Genomic DNA, 20,693 nt, shown 5'->3' on the forward strand with positions numbered 1-20,693 from the left:
ATGAAGGTCATCTATATATGCAGTACTCCCAGTCGTTACCCCAGCTTCGTCTTCCAAACGTCGCATCATCCCATCTCGCTAGTCCAAAGGTAGAAAAAGCGATTACACGAACAAATTGCCATGTTGAGCATAATGTCCGTCGTCCGCTCTCCTTCTCACTCTGCGCGTTTCAGTCTTCGATGTATTGAGTATAGAGACTTGGCTTCACTCGCACGAGCCTGTGTACATGTAGCAACACTGTAGATTAGGCTAATATCGGTAGAGTGATCTCGTATAGCCCCGTTGTGGTATTTCTCCGGGGATAGCGCCGTGAGGAGAGCTGCCCAGCTCCCCAAGATCGTACAGATCGCAGGATATGAGGATATATTGTGAAATATCTCCATTGTTGATACATACGACCATAGGATCATGAAAATTAGGCTTCCCGTCCGCTCAGCCATATACAAGCATGATACCGGCGGATTAGTAGTTAGGTGGGTGACCACTAGCGAATCCCCGCTGTTGTATGTATTTTGCTTCTTTTTTGCTCTTTTTTGGTGACTTGACTGGAGAAGACGTGGGTGTGTAGACGGGGAGGATGTGGAGGAAGGAGAGAGTGCGGGGGTTAATGGCGGCGTGGTCGCGTTTGGAAAGAGATATCGGGTGCAGTTTATCACGATTTCATTTTGCTCTCCAGACTGTCAGTGAGTTAATTCCACCGTGGTGAGACAGATGGTGGGATGGTGTTGAATGTGACTCTTCCCTCCCTTCTCGTCCGCTCTCTTGACGTTCCAGTAGCCCATATCACCATCTCTCGCACCTATCGTATTCGTCCTCGTTCTCCAACCCGGAAGGTCCATCACCAACTGCCTCGTGAGCAGCGCACTGAACGCATTAGCAGCCACATCGACAACGACAATGACAATGCTGACACTCGATAGCAGCGGAAGACTCACCCAGGCGACGACCACTTCAGGGATCTTGACCAATGCTCAACTTGATAGACACATCCAGACCGACGGAAAAGCAGGTCTTAGTGCCATAGATAGGGAGGAGAGTGAAACCGCCGCCGCAGTCGGGCTTGGGGTAGGTGTTCACTATGACAACCAACGTTAGCCAATTTCATCCCATCAAACTCACTCCAGTTAAGAGTGCGTGGAATGGACACGTACGAGCATTATACTTGATATCCCCATCCTTGCCCACGACCCTGACGCTCTTCACCCCATCAGAAAGCCCATAGCAGACATTTGAATCAATCCAGAGGAACTCGTAGGCGCCGCCGCATTCGGCTTCTTTGAAGGTTTGGGCGCGGACTTGGGTTTGGATGCTGGGGTCGGCGGTGGTGGTGGGACTGGGTGTGGGTGTGGCGCTGGTCGCGGCGCTTCCCAAGAGGGCGTATAGGAGAATAGTGGTGAGCATGGTGGTGAGCATTTCGGTGGTGAGATTTGTGGTAGGGATTGGCGAGTTGGCGTTGTGGGTGCGAAGAGGGAAGGTAGTCTTGGTGTGGTGTGTGAGATGGTTTGGTGTAGTGGGTGCGGGTGGATGGAGTGAGTGATTGATGTGCGTGCGATGGTCTGGTTTGGTGGGTGAGTGAAGTAAGAGTGAGTGAGTGCGTCTGGTTTGTTCTGCTTGAACAACCCGAAAAGCATTGACGAAGGAAGGAGAAAGCAATCAAGGGCGAGTGAGCTGTATATAACGCCCGCTAGCCGTCCTCGAAAGCTGAGCAAGTTACGTGGTTATCTGATGCAAACGCACTGAGGTGAAAGGATCCGGGGAGGCGACGCCCGACCGCGCGTCTTAAGGTGAAGGTACTCGGTGAGGGCAGCGGCGACCCTAGATGCGGGGTCAAGATCGTGGGGAAGTCGCGGTTGTGGTGATTGCGGAGAAGGCGCGGTTGGCTGGTACTCAAGGTACAAACGCACGGTAGGGGGGATGTGGATCACTGGCGTTGTGGTAATTGGAGGGACGATAATCAGAGGCATGGGTTTACTGAGAGACTGAGAAATTTGTCTAGCCGGCGGTGGTGAAAGTGGCGTTGAAGGAGGGGGGTCGAAGGAGTGGGGAAGAGATGAAGTGAGGTGAATGGGGAGGTTTGGTTGCAGTCACACCGTAGAGAGGATTGTGTATGGCGGGCGGGTAGCAGCAGAAGCGCTGAGCAACATGGAGTAGATAGGTCAAGAGTTGTTACACGGAAGTGCTGAACACAAAGTAACATCAGATATGCCTGGTAGGTATATGGCGCAAGTCTCTGAAGTAACAAGAAAGTCGATAGCATCGTTTGCGGACGCTCGTGTCTTAACGCCTTCCACAATACCCACCTCCTCACTCATTAACAGGCTTCGCCCCCAACATCCACCCAATCCCACTTGCCAGCGCCCCCGTCGCAGCATTAGCCACCATATCCCTCCTCCTCACGCGCTCCTGCGCATCGATACTGCCCGTCTCACTGCCATCCATACTAACCCTGCCAGACCGCGGTTCCGTACTCGGCGCAACCTGCATACTCCCACTACTACTCCTGAGCGGAAACGCCGTTTTCGAAAACGCAGCCGCAGCTCCCCTTGCTACATCAAACAGCCCCATTGGCGATTCTTCTACAGCGCCCCGGCCCACTTCACGGCGCTGCGGCTGCACAGTGATGGTGTCGAGGTCGAAAGCGCCAGGCAGTTTGCGGTCGGCGGCGTCGTTGAAACGTTCTTCGGCTTCGGTTTCTTGGGCAAGGAGGTGCATCATTTCTGCTTCGCATTGTTGCCACACGCCGAGGACTTCTTCGAGGTGGTTGGGTGGGGCGAGGAGGAGGGCTTGGCTGAGGAGTTCCATGCGTTGCTCGAGGCGGCGGAGGTCGGGGCGTGCGGTGGAGCTGGACTGAGTCCAAGAGGTGGATGAGGAGAGGGAGGTGTTGTGGCGGCCGGCGCGGAGGGCGGCGCGCCAGGCTACGTCTTCGGCGTCGTCGGAGTGGTCTTCGGTTTCTGTGGTTCCGAAGGAGAAGAAGTTTGAGGATGTTGGTGGTGTTGGTGACGGGGTTGATGGTGTTAGTCGATTGACGACGTATGAGTACGCTGTCTCAAAGTCGTCTTCTTCCAATGCAGCCTCGACAGCCATGCCAATCACTCGTTGCTCCGCCGCGGTTTTCTTCCGCTCTATCGTGGCGGCATCCGTTGGCACGTTTCCTGCTTCCTCGTCCATGATGGTTGAGGGCATGGCGACCACCAAGTTCTGGCCGATCGAAACCAGATCGTCGAGCTTGGTGTAGCTACCGCTGTTTTGCGATAGTAGCTTGCGCACTAACGACAGCGGATTGTGGCTCACTCGGATATTGACCGGCTGGAAAGGAACGCCATGCTGGAGGATGAGCGAGTAAAATGACATGGCGTGTGTTGCTGTGAGCAGGGCTTGGAACCGACGGAACCGCGACGAGGAAGGGAAGTGGGGAGCGAATGCAGCGATGATATCAGCAGCACGCTTCATACCGCCTCTGTTGCGGTTACCGTTGCTGGCGTTGTCGTAGTGGTGCATGGCTGAGGCGAGCACGACCTGCTCCACATCCGAGGAGAGTAGCGGTTGCTCGCCAAATCCTGGTTTGATGTATAGGTCTATCGCGAGGGCGAAGTGGTTGCTTTCCAAAAGAGCCTTCAATACCTCCGTTTCCAGTGTCTTCCGCTCTAGCAAACCAAAGACACCTTGGGCTTTTCGGTCTTCGTCGTGGTAGTCGGTACCCCAGTTCCAAAGCCACAGCAACTTTGACCGAATAGTGGCCCATTGCTCGCTGTCCTTTTTGGAGCTGCTGTTCAGCGTGTACAGTATCTTTTGGAGTAATGATAGTTGTTCGGAGTAGTCGTCTCGCAGAGACATCTTCGCAATCTCCCGGATAGATACCGGTTGTTGCAAGGTCGATAGGACACACGACGAGAAAATGATGAGCTCAATGATGCGAAACGCTTCAGCGCCAGGCTGTGTGATGACATTGTCAGGATCCAGTAGACGATCCTCTCTCAGTAAAGCAGCTGTTGAGTCCTGGAGCAGAGGATCCTTCAGGTCGTAGCTGGGTAACTGGGCGACACCAATGCTAAGGTCTGGAGGCGGGTCGTAATTGAGGAGCGTACATATCCTCGTCAAGAGCGAGTGCGCGGTCTGTAACGACGTGATGTCACTCTTGTCGACCAGGTAGAGACATGCGAGCGCCGTTCGTGCATATTTCATCTCGAGCTGCCGCTGTTGTTGGTCATCGACGTAGTCTCGTCCTTCTTCGTAGCCACCAAGGTCCATATCCTCAGGGCCGTCCCAGTCCGAGATGGCTGCTGTGACAAGCGCCAGATGCTCCTTGGAAGCATGTAGCAGCCATTGAAACAGACAATCCCAATCGTCCGGTTCCCGAGCTTGCTCCTGTGCTATTGACGCTCTCCGACCTTCGTGTGTGATCTTCCGCCTCTTGCGATCATTCGCTCCACACAGCCATGGGGCCACTACACCCTTCAGATCCCGTGCCGCGTTGTGTGTATTGACATCGGTCGCGCTTCGAGCGTGGGAGAGTTGGTAATCGATGGCACGTCGTCCTTTGAGTGCCGCAAATTCGTCGAGCGTGGTTGCAGTTGATTGCGGATAGTACTCGTAGCTGAGGCGTAGGAGTGGGAGGACGGTCGATATGAACCATGTGCGTAGGTATTCGGAGTGGCCCAGGAACGGAACCACCAGCTGCGGCACGAGATCTAGGAGCCCCGTCTGCGCGTCTATCCGGTGGGCGCGGTGTATTAGAAAGTGACTGAACAGGTCTAGTTCACTCTCTTCGGCATAAAGAGGATGCATTACAGGCGGCAAACCCAGCGCATGTCTCCTCTTCTTCGCCCGTGAATTCGAGAGTTGTTCCACCGATGTTATGTCTAGCGATGCCGCGGGACTCTCGCCGGGAAACCGCGATCCAGTCGCCAGATCATGCAGACATTCGTAATACGACGCCGGGTCGCTCTCTTCGGGGAGGTAGTTGAGGAGAATGCTCAGGGTCAGCTCGAGCGGCAGATCCCCGTCCCGGAGTGCTGTCAGCGCCCGCAGCGCTAAGATGTTGGATTCGGTAGCATATTGTACGGCGAGGAGCACACAGTGTGGCTGCGACAATTGCGACAACTTCTGCAGGGCTGCCATGTCGAGAGTTCGCGGGTCGCTATCGTGGATCAACTTTCATAGTTGGCGTGAAGCTTGGAAAGGCCACGCCCGCAATGCGACAATTCGCTACGTCAACCGCCAAGCCCCGCTCTCGGGGGTCCGCTCACAGGCAGCCTTTCACCATCACACCTGCATCACGACACAAGGCACTGGTCTAGAATGTGCTTCATCAACACCGCTCAACACAGCTCGTCATACGAATAGCAGAGGTCATCAATGTCCATCACGTCGCTAATCTTCGCATCCCAGCCATTATAACCCAGCGAAAGCGGAAAGTCCAGTTACATTGCCGCCCTGCGCGTTATCCCAATCTTGCAGCAGCTTGGGCCCAGATATGTCGCGCAATCTTTTCCCCAGGTCCCTCGCCTGCCACGACCACCAAACGCGGTCCAGATTGGCATGATGGAGCCAGAAGATGGGGTCGGCAGGCGATGTGAACGGATCGCCCATCTGCGCAAAGGTGCCACCAACACCGAAGCTGAGAAGACGACGTTAGCATTGCCGCAAGGATCCTGCAGGATGAATCACGTACTGCCCGCCAGCGCGAATCTGACTATCGTCCCAGGCTGGACCACCTTCCATCGTCCGCGCGAACCATCCGTAATCCGCCTGCGCCATGACTGTGTCCAACTTACCTTTGCCCAGATACGTGGCGGCGTAGTCGGGCGCCAGGTCTCGCCGTAGACACTGGTCGTTTCTTGCGAGCGACGCAGCAGGGCCTAGATGAACCGTGATGTTGACGAAAGGCCCATCTTGTACGCACCCGCCTCCAGTCCGCCCTGGCACTTCGTTGTTCGACGTGTTGACCGGGACAAGAGGGCCGTTCCCACCAAAGCCGTATATCGCGTCGAATATGAGCGATTGAACGAACTTGGAAGCTGGAGTATCCAATGTCCAGTCCCAATACGGCTGCGCCCCACTATTTCCACACTCCTCACGCAGTATCTTCTCGTAATACGATGTGAAGAGACGATGCCAGGGGAGGAAGTGACCCTTCATGGCGGTCAGCATTGTTTTCAATTAAAACATGCCGCACCTACCACGAAATGTATGGACATCGTCTGATTGATGTGCGTCGCAACAAGATCATCATATCGCGAAAGCGCACCTGGTGCAGCAGTAGTAGGAGTGAACGCCGGCTTTTCCAAAAGACATTGTACCGCAGCAATGTACTGCAGTCTTTCATCTTTGTCAAGAGATCGCCTAACGGGTTCGTAAGCTTCAACATGTCTTACTCACTTTCTCCAAGGCCGTCCTACCATTCTTTCCGTACTATGGGATTGCGACAGCTCGTCAGTTTTGCAGCAGCTCCGAAGCAGAATGCTTGCACGAAGAATAACATTGTGGGAAGGAATCGCATGTCGGCAGCGGCGATGGGGAGACCTACACGGAAAACCCGCTGTCAGACGAGACTGCCCTCGAATATACATATCTCGAGGCTCATTCAGCTGAACTCCATATACGAGCTTGTACGACGCTTTCATCTAATCCAATCCAATGATGTTCCATCGATTGAGGCTTGAGTATGCACCTCGAACCGCCTGAGCCACCCAATTACCCGGTCATAGGAGTCCTTCGGGAGGGCACGCAGTCACGATTTGCGTAGCAAATTCGAACAGGAAGCATTTCGTCCTTGAGCACTTCAATACTGCCGTCTTTGTTTGCTCGTGCGGAATCTAATATCAACCATGATTCAAACGGATGGATTAGGCTACTCGAGGTCAAAGGTCTCTATATGTCATTACTACATATGCCTAGGTACGTTAATATCTCAGTAGGTTCAACCCCACCAGCGAGAATGCATGGCGCATGGATATCTGCTCGCAGTATCCTTCAAGCCCCTGAAATTCTTACAGCTCCTGGCCTTCAGAACGTTTGCCACATCGACTCCAGTCGAATTCAGGCATATCTGCGTGCTGCCGTGTGCCTGTACCGAGGTGCCAAGTGCCTGATCGACAACGTTGCAAGCCCCTAGCCTAGCGCCCCCATCGTCCGACAACGCCTCCAACGACACTAGCCACGACCTTCCATCACCAAGCTTGCGAGCAAGAACCTCTAGCATTCCATTCTTCTTCTGTTTCGACCGAACGTATGTTTGGGTATCAGCAATAAGTGATCAACAGTCGCATCTCAGATGTAAACTTCTCTGAGGAAGAAAAGTGCAAACAACGGCAGTTCGCTTGCACACACCCTCGCCAAGCCAACATCAAACATGCAGCGTTTCCAGCACCGAAACAAATGTGTAGCAGCACAACATGTCGGCCCAGCCCTTGGAGTTGCAGATCAAGCTTTGAATGCCTGGGCTTGGGATAATTACTTAGATCGATGGCTGCCTGGCCTCTTTCTTGACCTCCACATCCTCTTACTCTCCTTGTTGCTTGTACATTCTTGATACCCTGGTTTGGTCCATTCTTTGCGCGTGCGCACGTTACAATCTTTATTAAATACTCATTCTTTTACTACATTCACCCGAAATCTCCATCTCAACCAGGAATCATGTATATCGATACTGCGTCGGCGAACAGTCGGTCCTCGAGACCTCAAATTACCATCGAGCCATCGCCGTATAATGACCGCTCGACACCGCTGATGGAGGCTTTTGTGGGACAAGAGGCTGCGACGGATGAGAGGCCGCCGCCTACTTACCTTGAAGCCACTACCCCTGGTCTTTACACGAGTCGACTGAGTGGCGAAGAAGGCGCCAGGCTGCTCTCCTTTGATGGACGAGAAGCCCGGGATGCGAGTTACAAGGAAGAGCAGTACGGGAGACGGAGTCTCAGGTCGCAATGCCTCAAGAAGACCTGGTTGAAGGTGGTCGGCACAGTGCTTGCTATGATGCTCGTGTCTGCCATGTTGGCCCTTATGGTTGCTGCGGTGTCAGTCCGAAGGGATAGACAGGTTAGTAGATACTTTCAAGGAAGTACTTCATCATACTAACGTACCCGTCAAGAACTCTGCTACTGCCTCCCTATCTTCAGCACAATCCGCACAGGGTGACGCCGCCCACCCCGAAGGCTTCATCGACGACGATTCCGACAAGCCCAGTCTTATCGCCGTTCCCTGGCCATCACCATCCGCCGCAGCGCAACCCACCGCACCGAAACAATCCTTCCCGATTCGCTGGCCATCCAAGTGCGGAAAAGACTACAACGTCCGAACGGAACACCACGACTTTGGCCAAACAAGCGAGCTCAGCATCCAAGAAGCCGTTCACCAACTCGACGGCCCATACAGACGAGTAGCAGGCTGGATACACGTCGCAACCGCCCCTCCGGAGCAAGCCCCCGGCACCATCCAAGTAAAGACATCCTACGCCGTATCCGCCTCCGTCGACGTAAACGCCGTCCGATACGCCTCCACAGACAACAGCCTCACAATCGGCGACCCCTCCTTCCCCGACGGCTTCGACGGCGTACGCCCCGGGAAGGCCTGTCTGGGCATGTCCGTAGTAATCTACATGGCCCCCGGCGCCACCTTGTCCAAACTGCACATCGCAACCACGCACATGGGCATGCAAATCCACTCTGGCACAAACTTCACCGTCACAGACTCTACTTCCATCTCCTTGACCACCGGCACCCTCGACGCCATCGCTTTCTCCTCGCGCCAAACATACCTTTCCACAATCTCTGGCTCTATCTCGGGCGCGTACGCACTCTCCGACCTCCTTTCCGTTAAGACAAAGAGCGGTTCCGTGAACATCGACATCGAGCCCCAGCCTGCGGCGGAAGGCTCCACAAACCCCGCTGTCTTCAGTGTGGATTCGCTGAGCGGCAGTATCCGCACGGATTTCAAACGCAAACACATCCCCGAGCGCGACTACCAGACCTACATCAACACGACTGTTGGCTCAGTCGACGGCACCTTCATCCATGGGTCGCGCACGGAGATCAACAGCGTCGCTGGGCTTGTTACGGCTGATCTCTTGCCGTTTAAATCAGGGGATTACCAGAGCGAGATCTACACGCATACACACTCTGGTCAGACATCCCTCACGCTTCGTTCGCCGTACAAGGCCAAGGGCGTGGCTATGTCTGGGCTGGTGAGTACGCATAAGAGCACGAGCGGTGGGTTGGATGTCACCTACCCGGAAGAATGGACGGGCAGTGTAGATGGCACGTCATTGAGTGGAGCATTGCATTTGCAAGGCAAGGAGTTGGAACTTTTGGGTGAGAACGATGAGCCGGGGAAGAATCACGTTGAGGCGAAGAAGGGGGATGGCAAGAGTAGTTTGAGTTTTGATACTGTGTCTGGGGGGTGTGAGATCAAAGTCGGGAAGTTGTAGATACCTTTTGGATTTGGTGTTGGGGGTTAGACGGTACTCCTCCTAGATAGGATACATCACGATACATTCTACTTGCAGCCCAACTTCCCTCTCTCTCGTCAACTCAAACACGCCGTCTCAGTCGTACACGCCTTCACATCTACACGAACTCTGTATACGAATATGCGACATGTCAATTCCCTCACTATAGTGATAGTGTGGCCGTCGTGAATGAGTTGTCGTCCGCGCGTCCCGCTCCCGCCAGCACCTCCCTGCCAGCCCTGTCAAAACCACTGTCTCGGCGCACATGGATGACCCCAGTTCCTTCACTTATGTTGTACACGTCGATCCCGGCTTTGGGTCAGTAGGGCTGGCTGGGGAAGGTTAGGGCTGAAAGATGTGCGGTTGGGTTCGGGGGAGTTGCGACGCAGCTACGCTACACTGCGACCGGGTGTGTTGGGTTGATTGAGGGTGTCATGTGTCGTTCGGGGTGTGGGTGAAGGCTACGTCATGGTGTAAGGCTGAGTTCTGTGAGGGATGATTGCAGGGTTTGGGGGTGTTCGTGAGGTGGTGGTTAGATGCAGGGACTGGGTGGGTGCAGAATTGGTGTCTTTGTCGTGATGCGATACGCTGAGGCAGATGCGCTGTGGAACGCGCTGTGATAACAGATCTAGATATGAAATGTGGCCATGTCGAACAACATCTTCTATGACGTGTTCGAGGGGTCGCTGCAGAATCGTTTCGTACGAACCTAGCTTTTGCATGCAGAATCTGCGGTGCACGGGTGGTGTGGTCTCATATGGCACTTAAGATATGTGGTCGTGATATGATGCTGATGATCCCCAGGTGGTAAAGCAGGGTCTCCTCTTTGGGACGATCGACGCCGCATGAGCACACTGCCTGGGCAACATGATTCCCGTTTGCGACAATCCCAAGTATGTCTGCTGTTGGCCGAGAAGTACCGGACAGATCTTGACCTAAAAGACACGAAGCTGTGGAGATGCCATTGGCATCAGGGGGCAAGGCAATATTTACTACTAATCGCATAATGGCAGCGGCGATCTGTAGCGATTTTGAGTTCATGAGAATTGAAATCATTCATAATCGGCGTTTTATGCTCTTTTCGAGCCACGATACTTACTGCTTGGGGTTGTTCCTTGTGGCGCATCATCTTGAACGATCCCGCACGGCACCCGAGGCAGGGCTGTGGGAGTTCATGCTTCGGAATTCGAAGTCTGGGAAGATTGCAGGTAGCCTGGGTTGTCAAGTTCCGGTGGTAATTGTGCCCTGTTGACAAATGTGCGTTTGGGTTGGTGGTGGTACAAGACTGAGGCATGCATCGTAACGAAGCCACGAACCAGGGCAAGATTGCGAACCACTCCGCGGCCTCGTGATCTGAAGTTATTCCTCCATGCGTACAAGGCCAAGTCCTGAAAATATTGAATTCAATCAACGACGTCTTGTAACGTTCAGACTAGCAGGTAATTTGGCGATCGGCCGCTGTCACTTGTCAACATGACTCAATGACGTGCAGAAGCTTGATAACCGTTGCACCGTGCTAACTACACACGACGGACGACAGACGAGAGGATGTTCCGTGGGCGCAAAGATGGCGCCATTACGGGCAGAACGGAATGAAGTGGCTTCGCTTCGGTCATGGGCAGTTGACGATGCCACTGCTCGGCGATAACGCGGTGCGTCCGCGCAGTGAATAGCTGAATACGTCGACATCACATGGAAATGCGGCCACAACTCCGCTGCGCGACACAACCGAGCGCTCGTGTCGGCGAATCAATATAGAAAAAACCGAGAAAAGAGTCGATGGTGCGGTACACGTTGCGAGCAGGGTGGGTCTCAGGTTCCCCTGGACGTGTGTCAAGAGTGTTTCGGACCTGTCGCGACGCGGTAAAGAGACGTGGGGCCAGAGGAAGCGACTGCTGACTCAGCCCATCCCTCACCAAACTACGCGCCACATGCGATGATACACTGCACACCCCCCAATCAGCTGCTCCGTGTCATCCAACTCGCACTCGATTGAGACAAAACTTTTCCAGCTATGATGAAACTGGATCCCTAAACCTGGTAGTGGAGTTGATACAGCGGGAAGTTGCGTATCTCGCGGCCGACCTCTCCCAGCTCTCCATCCTTCCATAAACGACATGCACCAGCCTGTTCGAGCGCTGAAACTCGACGCCGAGCTGCAACGAGTGATGGGATGCCCTTCCAGCTGAACTCGTCGACCAAGTGCTCCCTGTCAGAGGGTCGTCATGATGGCCGAGGGCAGCGCGGCATCCATGTCGACACCTCCGCCTCAGCAACATGGGGCACTTGGTGCGCAGGCCCGAGGAGCCTCTCCGAGCCAGCCGAGAGGATCATGGAGACAACGACTGGTGCGACCGTTCAGAGTGCGTCTAATCGCCTTTTGGCATCCCAGCAGCCTTGCGCCCGGTCCACCACCCACTACACCATCCCCGCCAGACGCTCTTTTGGGTGAACGCTTCTGCTGTGGCCGTTCCAGATCACCTGCAGCCAAGGCGCGTCCCGACACTTCTCTCAAACTTGCGCCCAAGCGGTTCCGTTGCGTCAATCACAGAGATCATTGCTCTTCGTTGTTCCTCTCGGATGTTGCAACCCCCGTGCATTCATCATATAGCCTAGCAACCCCTCCAACCGCCTTTCCTACTATTTGGCCCGTCACTCTTTAGGATCCTGCCCAACTACTATCTTCGCATACATTTCTTTCATTTGGAGCGGGCTCCATCCGCGCTGGCTGCGATTGAGAACTTTGTTCTCGTACACTCATTTGAGAAACTTACATCCAACCCGGCGCCACATCTGCTCAGCCATAGTCGCACAGCGCTATCGCCCTGCCACATTCCTTTCTGCAGCCGTCTACTTTCGTTATCAATGTGAGTTTCCTAATTGAGTATTGCTCGATGTCACTCAGGGCTTCGACGGGTGATCCCTTGTCTAGCAGTATAGCCTAATCAGTCGCTAACCACGTTGCACTACAGACTACTACCATAACATCTTACGGTCGTTGTATATAGAGAACGGAACCCAAGATGGAGTTCAATGCGGTTCAACAGTGAGTATTCTCAGTCATCTTTACTTCGTGCGCGCATACTGACGGCCTTTCTAGGTACCGTCCGTCACCTAATCGGCAGTACGCCATGGGGCATCCCTCCCCCTCCCCAGGGATGCAGTCAATGTACTCTTACGCAAGCCTTCCTCCTCATGAACAGCAACAACATCAACATCAACATCAACATCAACATCAACATCAACATCAACATCAGCAACAGCAACAGCAACAGCAGCAACAGCAACCACAACATCAGCAACAAGGCCTTCACCCTATGTCCAGACCGTCGCCACCCGAGCCCACGTGGGCTGTGCCGCAAACCCAGCAGTACTATGCTACGCCGCGGGGTCCTGTTGTAGGCAACAGAGAGGATCAACGACAGTTTATGGGAAGACCGGACATGATGACTTCGCAACCGACTGTTACTAGTGGTGTTGTCTACAGCACCGCCATGACTGCCCCGCAATCGCTTGCGACGACTGACTACTTTCCCGGCGTTATCGACACAAGTAAGCTCCTTCAGCAGTAGGCATGCATGTTATGCTAACGAACAAAGGTCCATGGGGTCAGAAGGTGTGCGAAGAGTTGGAATCGTTTCCTTCTCTGGAGTCGGATGTGTCGGACTTCAGTCATGGCATGATGGGGCACGATGAGAACACTCCGATCATTGATCTACGCCAATACAACAACATGGGCCAACAAGAACACGACAACATGGCCAACTTCAATCCGAATTCCACCCGGAGACTGTCCGAGTCGTCTTTTTCGATGTCTAGCACTGGCGGTGTGCTTCCAGAGCCGGCATCCTACGAAGAGATGGGATCATCGGAACCAGTTTCATATCCGTCTGAGTATGAGACTTGGAACCACACGGAGCCGAGTGCCAGCCATCTTTTGTCACCGCTTGCCTCACCACGACGACCTCAGTACGATGGCGTTGTTCGAACTGGAAGTCGCTCCCGCGTGTCGCCGACACCGCACAACAATGTCCGCTCATCACCATACACACTCGAAAGCACTCGGTTCAAGAGATGGTCCACCGGGCAAGCGCCAACATCGACCCCAAACAACTCACGCCCAATGTCACAGGTTTCGGATCGCTTTGCACCATACGGTCCCCGCCTGAACCCGCATCACTCGCTGCCCGCTTACCCGCCAAGTGCCTACAACAACTTCGGGCTACCGACGCAGAACGTGTTGTACTCGCAATCGAATTCTCCCTATGCCAACAACCAGCCGTTCTTCGCCCACCAGGAACAACAGCAGCATCATCTCGAGGTGCCTCGACCGCTACCTTCGCAGGGCCTGTTCCGCTTACTCCAAAGTAACGCGGATCGTCACGGCGGCTGCTCATCACACTTTGCAGACCTGTCAGACCCACCTGATCTTTACTCCTCCCTGCACGAAGAGGCACTCAACCCACCGGAGTCCGACATGAACCCGTCCGATCCCGACCTTGTACCACACGAGCAGGATCTTCGCTTTGTTGGCGACCTGTACACCCCGCGTTGGGTTCGCGGTCATGGCAACAAACGTGAGGGCTGGTGCGGTCTCTGCAAGCCTGGTAGATGGCTTGTACTCAAGAACAGCGCTTTCTGGTACGACAAGTCCTTCACGCATGGTGTCAGCGCAGCTACCGGCGCAGCGTTCCAGGGCCCGCAAGACACGCGCCGGACGGAAGGCAATCTCGATGTATGGGAAGGACTTTGCGGAAGTTGCGGTGAATGGATTGCGCTCGTCAGCAACAAGAAGAAGGGAACAACATGGTTCCGACATGCATACAAGGTAAGTCATACGTCCTCCACATTCCACGGTGCTTGGCTATTGGTTCTCGGTAGTTCTGATTCGCCTCGCTACCAACTATCATAAGATCGAGTATGCTAACAATACCGCAGTGTCACACACATCCCAAAGTCAAAGATGGCCCCAAGCGCCGCCGTGAGACACAGGCTGGGCGCGTTCGTGCAGCGTCGTCCGCGTCAGCGACCTCGTCTTCGTATCCAGTCAAGCCGGAGCTCTCGACGTCAGACGCGACATCTCACCGCCATTCTACACCAACACCGATACCCGGTAGTTCGTCGCTCCAGTCCTACAGCATGTCGAGTGGTCCGTCTCCCATGCCAACATCCACACCAACATCGACTCCGCAAGTCAACACCTCGTGCTATCCCAGTACAGCGTACCCCACACCGACTTCAGGCACACCCAACATGCATTCCCTTCGAACCCCGACTGCGACTTCATTTGGTGATGCGTATGGCGACCCTTCTAGCAGACACGAGCCCGTAGTCGGCATGTTTACCACGCCACTCCAAAGCTTGCAGAGCTTCTCCGGCCACCAGTACTCGCATTCGCCCAATCTCTCGCATCAAGTCAGTGAACCCGAGCTTGTGGGTATACGAACAACTACCACGGCACTCAACTCAATCGCAAGCATGATATGAGTCAAACTTCGTCCTCTAGACTTTCTTTCACGAGCAACAATTGTGTCCTGGGTTTCTCACGGCGTCACCGGCTTCACGGTACATCAACGAAGGGGTGGCACTAAAAGACTATCGCACGGTTGGGTGTGGTACGAGTATCTGAACTTCCTCATTTTTGCGTCTAATCTTGCACATGTCACCGCGACTATTACACCCCCTTTCCAGCGTTCTTGTTTATAGCGTTCCGTTCCCGCAGCAGCGTCACATCAATCTCGGCATTCACGAAGGCACGACTCCCAGCATTTTCAGTAGTAGCATAGCCTTTCTTGTCATCATCTCTATCCCTCGACATGTCACACGTCACACACACCAGCGATATCCCCACCCCTTTACTTTGCGAACCAACGTAGGTAGAACGTAGTTTAGTCCCGACCTTTTTTTACTTTGCGCAGCGCAAAAACGTTTATAGACTTGTTTTCTCCTGCAGATGTTGTGTTGCAATACATTGAACAAAGCGTTCGAGAAGTTTTACAATCATGGACTTGAGAAGTGTTGAATTGGCTATATTTGGATGATGGGAAAATAGAAACTTGTTGAGCAAACGTGCTTAGGAAAATAAAAAGACGTTAATTTGGTCGACTGGGCCTGCAGCGAGCGGTGCGGGAACAAGCAAATGGATGCCCAACGCTCAGCCACATCCGACACTATTGTCTTTTTCCCGCACTGCCACCTCACGCAGTCACCCAAACACCAAAACCACAACCACAACCACAACAACCAACACACATCCACACACCAACACTCCACCTCTCACATCCCCTCCACCCCATTCTACTCACCCAACAACCACAACGCACCGTCAACATTTGCCGGTGAGACCCAGACAACGCCTCCCGCACACGCGGTGTTTCAGCCTTTTTGCCGTTCGGTCTCAGATCCTGCAGCCCGAAACTGAGGCTGTGACGAGGCTGTGTAACGTGGATGAGGCCGTGTGGGTTGGGTATGGACACATGTTGGGAGTTTTGACCGAGGTTGTTGCGTTGAGTTGGCCGAGGAGGGGCGGTGGGTGGGGAGGGGGATGTGTGTGGGTGAGGGAGCAGGTAAAGTGGAGAAGAGATGTTGTTAATAATAGGTGGGGGGTATAAAATGTTACTGATATCGGTGAGGTTTATTAGTAGTGATTGCTGTTGCGCGTCCTCAGTGGTATCGTGAAGCCCGCGCGCCATTCGCACATCCCACCGCGGACAACGCCGTCCACAATCCGTCCCCATCCTCTGAAATCCACACTTCCTCGAACTTTATCGACATCCAGGAAATTAATCATGCGAAACGTCCTTCACAATGGCCCGCCATGCGCTCTCGTATCCCGCGTATCCCGTGATTCCCAATCCTAGCCTCCCGAGGTCGTATCCTGAGGCTGGGTCGAACTCTGGGTCCAAGCGATGCCGAACGGGATCTACGACGTGGCGTTATCCGGGTGTATGCACGACATCGTTCCTGATCGGTAAGGGTGGTTTTTGAGTTATATGAAGGACTGTTTGTCTGCCGCTCCGGGAAAGAGGACGGATAGGGGCTGGGTGTGGAGATGGGAGATTATGCGGGATATGCGGATCTTGCAGGGGAGGGCTATGGTCTGGGCAGGCAGTGCGATTAGAGAGGAGATGAGGTAGAATTAGGCGTGAGATTGATGGTATGGTATAGAAGTCTGACGTTAAGTGGGGTATCAAGCTGAACATCCGCATCCGGGTTTGCCGTAGTGTTTGAAGTCGTCATAGGCGGTTCTGACGATAGTCTCGACCGACTCTGATTTGAGTCCGAGTACATAGTTCGAGTTACGATTCCTGAACGGTCTTGATGCGTCCAGTTGTTCGTCATACAACACGCTCCGCTCGAGCAGAAACATGCCAGAGTCGGGGAATCCTTTCTCTATCCTCTTCTCCCCCTCTGCAACACACTCTTGAACATCGTGATTTCCGACGGTAAACTCACGGCCGGTCGTCTTTTCAGTAGATCTCAGGACCTCGTTGGCAGACGTTATGACGCCTGCAGCGTATATGTATTGGTTCCTGACTTCGTCCCAGTGTGAGATGACGCGTTCCACGACTCGTCCAACTCTCTCCAAGCTGGAAGCTGCGAAAGCTTCAGTACCGATACCATGAATAGTCGCGCTATGCCATTCGAGATCAAAACCCATGTTGCCACTGATCAGCTGAGTGTCCAGAGTGTACCCTGTCGCAATCGCAGTCCATTCAAAATATGGGTAGTCCTCCCGCATGCTCCTCAAATGAGCAATGACCTTTGCTCGGCCGGCATCTTTCGGAATGCGCGCCTGTATCTGCTTGTTCATGCTGTCGTGACTGAATTCATCAGGGATGAAGCGCCTCACGCCGGCGGCAATGGCGGCGTTTATGATGCGAATCTGTTGCTCTACATCTCCGCCTGACATTGTGCTTACAACCAAGTCTTGTCCAGTCATTACTGATTGCAGTGAAGCGGACGAGTAGCCGGATCTCTTGTGCTGTACATCGGAGGCCTTGACGTGAGGTGGCAGACTAAGGGTTTGCGAAAGATAAGTGAGTACAGTAACTTGATATCTGGGTGTTCCTTGTCGTTTCTCCTGTGGGAAAAGGGCGTTGAGGATGGTGAGGCAAAGCTCCCAGTTCTACGCGTGTTAGCCACTCGATGCCAGCCAGTCCGTCTCGTGTCTTACCCCTAATATCATGATCTTCTCGATTGCCATGTTGGTTTTTGGAAATCAAGGTCAGGTAAAGAAATGTCACACGAGTGCAGTAAGCTTCACCTTTACATAGTTTGGAAGATGAGGCCCCCCGCACTTGACACGGTTGAAAGGAAGAGCCAACACTAGCTCATTTCGTCATATAAAATAGGACCAGAAATGAAGCTGTAGAGGTCTGTGATATCCATGCGGATAAGAGATCCGACATTCTCTACACCAATCATCATGTTTGGAGTACTGTGCAAACCTTAAACTCTAGTGTTAGGCAGTCCGGCGGCGTGCAGCAGGGGCGTTCCAGAACCTGAGCAAAGGCTATCGTGAAAGGGGATACGCTGGGTGGAGGCGACAGTATAGGAGTCTCAAGAACTTTCAAAGACGCAATGTGTGATACAGATGAGTAGTCGTGGGGAAGTGCGGAGTTGGTAGGGAAGGCAGCGCCAAGCCAACGCACGGACGCGGCAACTTCCGGGATCGCAGCTGTGCGAGCTTTTGCGGACGACGATAGCAACACCACCGTAACTCCCGCGACCGCAACACCATCTCCCCTCATCTCCCCAGGCTTCGACCATCGCGTCCAGTGCGTCAATTCCCCCTCTCGCAGGCTCAGACCCGCCAATTGGACCCCCACAGCAGCGCGCTGACCCGCAAAACCCCAGATAGCCCATCATGAACGCCGCCCGCTTCCTCCGCCCCTTCTCCAGGGCCGCCGCTGCCCGCGCGCCCATGGCCGTCCGCCCGTCCGCCCTGGCGCGCCCCGCCTTCATCGCGAGCCAGAACAAGAAGACCGAGGTTGGCCCTCAGCAGATGGTGAGATTGGACTCTGGGAAAGATCTGGAGAGGAAGGAAGAAAGCTAATACAAGTGATAGACCATCCTCAAGTCGGCCATGCCCCAGCTCATTCCTTTCTTCTTCGTCAACGAGACCACCGTGGCCTTCATCCTCCTGCCATCGCTCATCTACATCTTCTCCAAGTACATCCTGCCCCAGCGTCTGCGCATGTTCGCTGCCCGTCTCTTCATCAGCAAGTTGTAAGCGAGGGATTGGAAGGACTAGAAAGAGCGGATGACACTGTATAAGTAGTGGGAATATGCTCATAGACAATCGAATGGCATTGCACGAAGATGGTGGTGATTCGTGGAGTGATGACTATAGGGCGTTCTCCGATGTTTAACCGACGCCTCAGGCCCGCTCATGATATTACAAGGGAGGACGCAACAACTGGAGAAGTTGCAGGTAGGGGCCAGTATATTCAGAGCGACAACCCCGCATTGATGACCGGTAGCCGTGTTTATCAAACCAGTGAAGGACGAACATGTGGGGCATCTCTTCAACTTATCAAGCTCAAGCCTTCGGACTTTCGTAATCCTCAGACAGTCAACCTGCACGACCTACCCCCACGACAACAGCATCCTATGACCAGTTCCCGAACGGCATTTCGAAAGCGCGCTTCGTCGGCACACAACCTTGAATCAACCTGCCAAGTTCTGATGCGTACCCAGCTACTTCTAGGAAGGTCCCCTTTCAATTTGACGAGATTTGCCATTGCAGAAGCTGGATATCGATATGAGATGTGTAAGTACCCACAACCACCTGGAGTATCTGCCTCGTCTTTGCGTAGACTCAATTCTGAATCTTGCCTTCCTTCTTATCACCATGGCACTCAAACACTGTCCGCACTCTTCACCTTCCCATTCCTTCCTCACACTGCCTGATGTGAAATACCGATCAACAACATGCGCAGCAACTGCGGTCGTGATAGCGCGGCTGAAGAGGCTGTCTCGGATCACCTGCTTACATACCTCTTGGCAAGTCCGACATAAGACCGTGACAACGGACAGATCTGACAGATCTGGCATACGCATGCATTCTTCCGTCCTTTTGCATGCTGTTTCTTTACCTACTACAACGCTTCCAGCACATAAGGGCCTATTTCGACGAAGTGCTTCATTTCATATGCAAGTGATCTGCTCCGAAGCACACATGCAGGTACCCATAGTGTCGCAAGCACCCAAGACCGGGAAGACCCCGCGGCGCAAACATCGGGACATTACGCATCGTGGTGTATGGTGTACGTAGTATAAAGTGAGGCAGTGTAGCTTAGCTTCAGGTTATATACGATACTTTGTGTCCCGAACACTGCATCCAGTCCACCCACCATGAAGTCCACCATCATCACTGCCCTCCTGGGCTTTGCTTCTCTTGCGGTTTCTGCACCTGCACAACTTGTCGAACGTCAGGGAACCCTCGAGCAGGTCACAGATAGCTATATGTTCGACATTTCCATCGCGGAGTTCATCGCCAACCGTAACGGAAAGGTCGGCCCTCCAGAACTGAACTGGGACAGCAATGGATGCACTGCTAGTCCGGATAATCCGTTTGGATTCGACTGTACGTTCTCTTTCCTCCCATACTGAATCCTCCATCATACGTCCACTATCCATGTCCCTTTCACACTTCTCTGCGTGCCGAGTCCACCATACTGACAATTGCAGTCATCAACTCCTGCTACCGTCACGACTTCGGCTACCGCAACTACAAACAACAAGGCCGTTTCGACGCGATGAAGGCGCGTACCGATAGTAACTTCAAGACGGACATGTTCAACCAGTGTGCGACTGAGAAGGCCAAGGGACCGTGTGAGGCGACTGCTACGTTGTACTATGAGGCTGTTAAGGCGTTTGGAAAGAGAGAAGAAGAGATGATGGAGTAGACAAAGGACGCGTGATGAAATCGAATGTCATAGTGTCATGTTAAAGAGTCACGAGAGTACCCAAAACGATAATCAACAATCTCGGTGGTAATCGATAAGCCACCCTCGGCGCCTTCCCACTCCAGCGCCAATCCCAGCACCCCCATGAACCTTCCAATCAACAACGTCATGCCCTCAGGGTCCAAAACAATAGCTCAACCGCCCATCTAATCTTCCGTACCTCCATCTGACATTTCCACAACATTCCATCATGCATCACTCTGTTGACTCTAACCTTTGCCCACTTACCCAAACCCGTTACTGCCCGCGACACCGACCGAGGTCATCCGAAGTCG

General features: G+C 53.6%; 8 protein-coding genes across 8 annotated transcripts; 4 read left to right on the plus strand and 4 right to left on the minus strand.

Moving 5' to 3' along the window:
• Window positions 1-951: 951 nt before the first annotated feature.
• On the minus strand, window positions 952-1,401 carry J4E86_001530 (uncharacterized protein; the record flags this gene model as incomplete). The annotated part of the gene is made up of 2 exons (XM_051442097.1): window positions 952-1,076; window positions 1,152-1,401. 2 exons carry the CDS (start codon window positions 1,399-1,401, stop codon window positions 952-954), a joined length of 375 nt encoding a protein of 124 aa, XP_051305685.1.
• Window positions 1,402-2,304: 903 nt separating this feature from the next.
• On the minus strand, window positions 2,305-5,118 carry J4E86_001531 (uncharacterized protein; the record flags this gene model as incomplete). Its single annotated transcript, XM_051442098.1, has 1 exon — window positions 2,305-5,118. The coding sequence occupies one exon, from the start codon at window positions 5,116-5,118 to the stop codon at window positions 2,305-2,307; it is 2,814 nt and encodes a 937-aa protein (XP_051305686.1).
• Window positions 5,119-5,391: 273 nt separating this feature from the next.
• Window positions 5,392-6,138, minus strand: J4E86_001532 (uncharacterized protein; the record flags this gene model as incomplete). The annotated part of the gene is made up of 2 exons (XM_051442099.1): window positions 5,392-5,617; window positions 5,672-6,138. The coding sequence occupies 2 exons, from the start codon at window positions 6,136-6,138 to the stop codon at window positions 5,392-5,394; spliced, it is 693 nt and encodes a 230-aa protein (XP_051305687.1).
• Window positions 6,139-7,635: 1,497 nt separating this feature from the next.
• Window positions 7,636-9,424, plus strand: J4E86_001533 (uncharacterized protein; the record flags this gene model as incomplete). The annotated part of the gene is made up of 2 exons (XM_051442100.1): window positions 7,636-8,037; window positions 8,090-9,424. 2 exons carry the CDS (start codon window positions 7,636-7,638, stop codon window positions 9,422-9,424), a joined length of 1,737 nt encoding a protein of 578 aa, XP_051305688.1.
• Window positions 9,425-12,468: 3,044 nt separating this feature from the next.
• Window positions 12,469-14,932, plus strand: J4E86_001534 (uncharacterized protein; the record flags this gene model as incomplete). The annotated part of the gene is made up of 5 exons (XM_051442101.1): window positions 12,469-12,491; window positions 12,546-12,569; window positions 12,771-12,997; window positions 13,045-14,273; window positions 14,384-14,932. The coding sequence occupies 5 exons, from the start codon at window positions 12,469-12,471 to the stop codon at window positions 14,930-14,932; spliced, it is 2,052 nt and encodes a 683-aa protein (XP_051305689.1).
• A 1,702-nt stretch (window positions 14,933-16,634) lies between these two features.
• On the minus strand, window positions 16,635-17,651 carry J4E86_001535 (uncharacterized protein; the record flags this gene model as incomplete). Its single annotated transcript, XM_051442102.1, has 2 exons — window positions 16,635-17,573; window positions 17,622-17,651. The coding sequence occupies 2 exons, from the start codon at window positions 17,649-17,651 to the stop codon at window positions 16,635-16,637; spliced, it is 969 nt and encodes a 322-aa protein (XP_051305690.1).
• Window positions 17,652-18,314: 663 nt separating this feature from the next.
• Window positions 18,315-18,680, plus strand: J4E86_001536 (uncharacterized protein; the record flags this gene model as incomplete). The annotated part of the gene is made up of 2 exons (XM_051442103.1): window positions 18,315-18,455; window positions 18,516-18,680. 2 exons carry the CDS (start codon window positions 18,315-18,317, stop codon window positions 18,678-18,680), a joined length of 306 nt encoding a protein of 101 aa, XP_051305691.1.
• A 1,124-nt stretch (window positions 18,681-19,804) lies between these two features.
• On the plus strand, window positions 19,805-20,358 carry J4E86_001537 (uncharacterized protein; the record flags this gene model as incomplete). The annotated part of the gene is made up of 2 exons (XM_051442104.1): window positions 19,805-20,036; window positions 20,141-20,358. The coding sequence occupies 2 exons, from the start codon at window positions 19,805-19,807 to the stop codon at window positions 20,356-20,358; spliced, it is 450 nt and encodes a 149-aa protein (XP_051305692.1).
• Between the last annotated feature and the right edge of the window lie 335 nt (window positions 20,359-20,693).

Source organism: Alternaria arbusti, assembly GCF_024043155.1.
Source record: "Alternaria arbusti strain BMP 1465 chromosome Unknown scaffold_2, whole genome shotgun sequence".
Taxonomy (NCBI): Eukaryota; Fungi; Ascomycota; class Dothideomycetes; order Pleosporales; family Pleosporaceae; genus Alternaria; species Alternaria arbusti.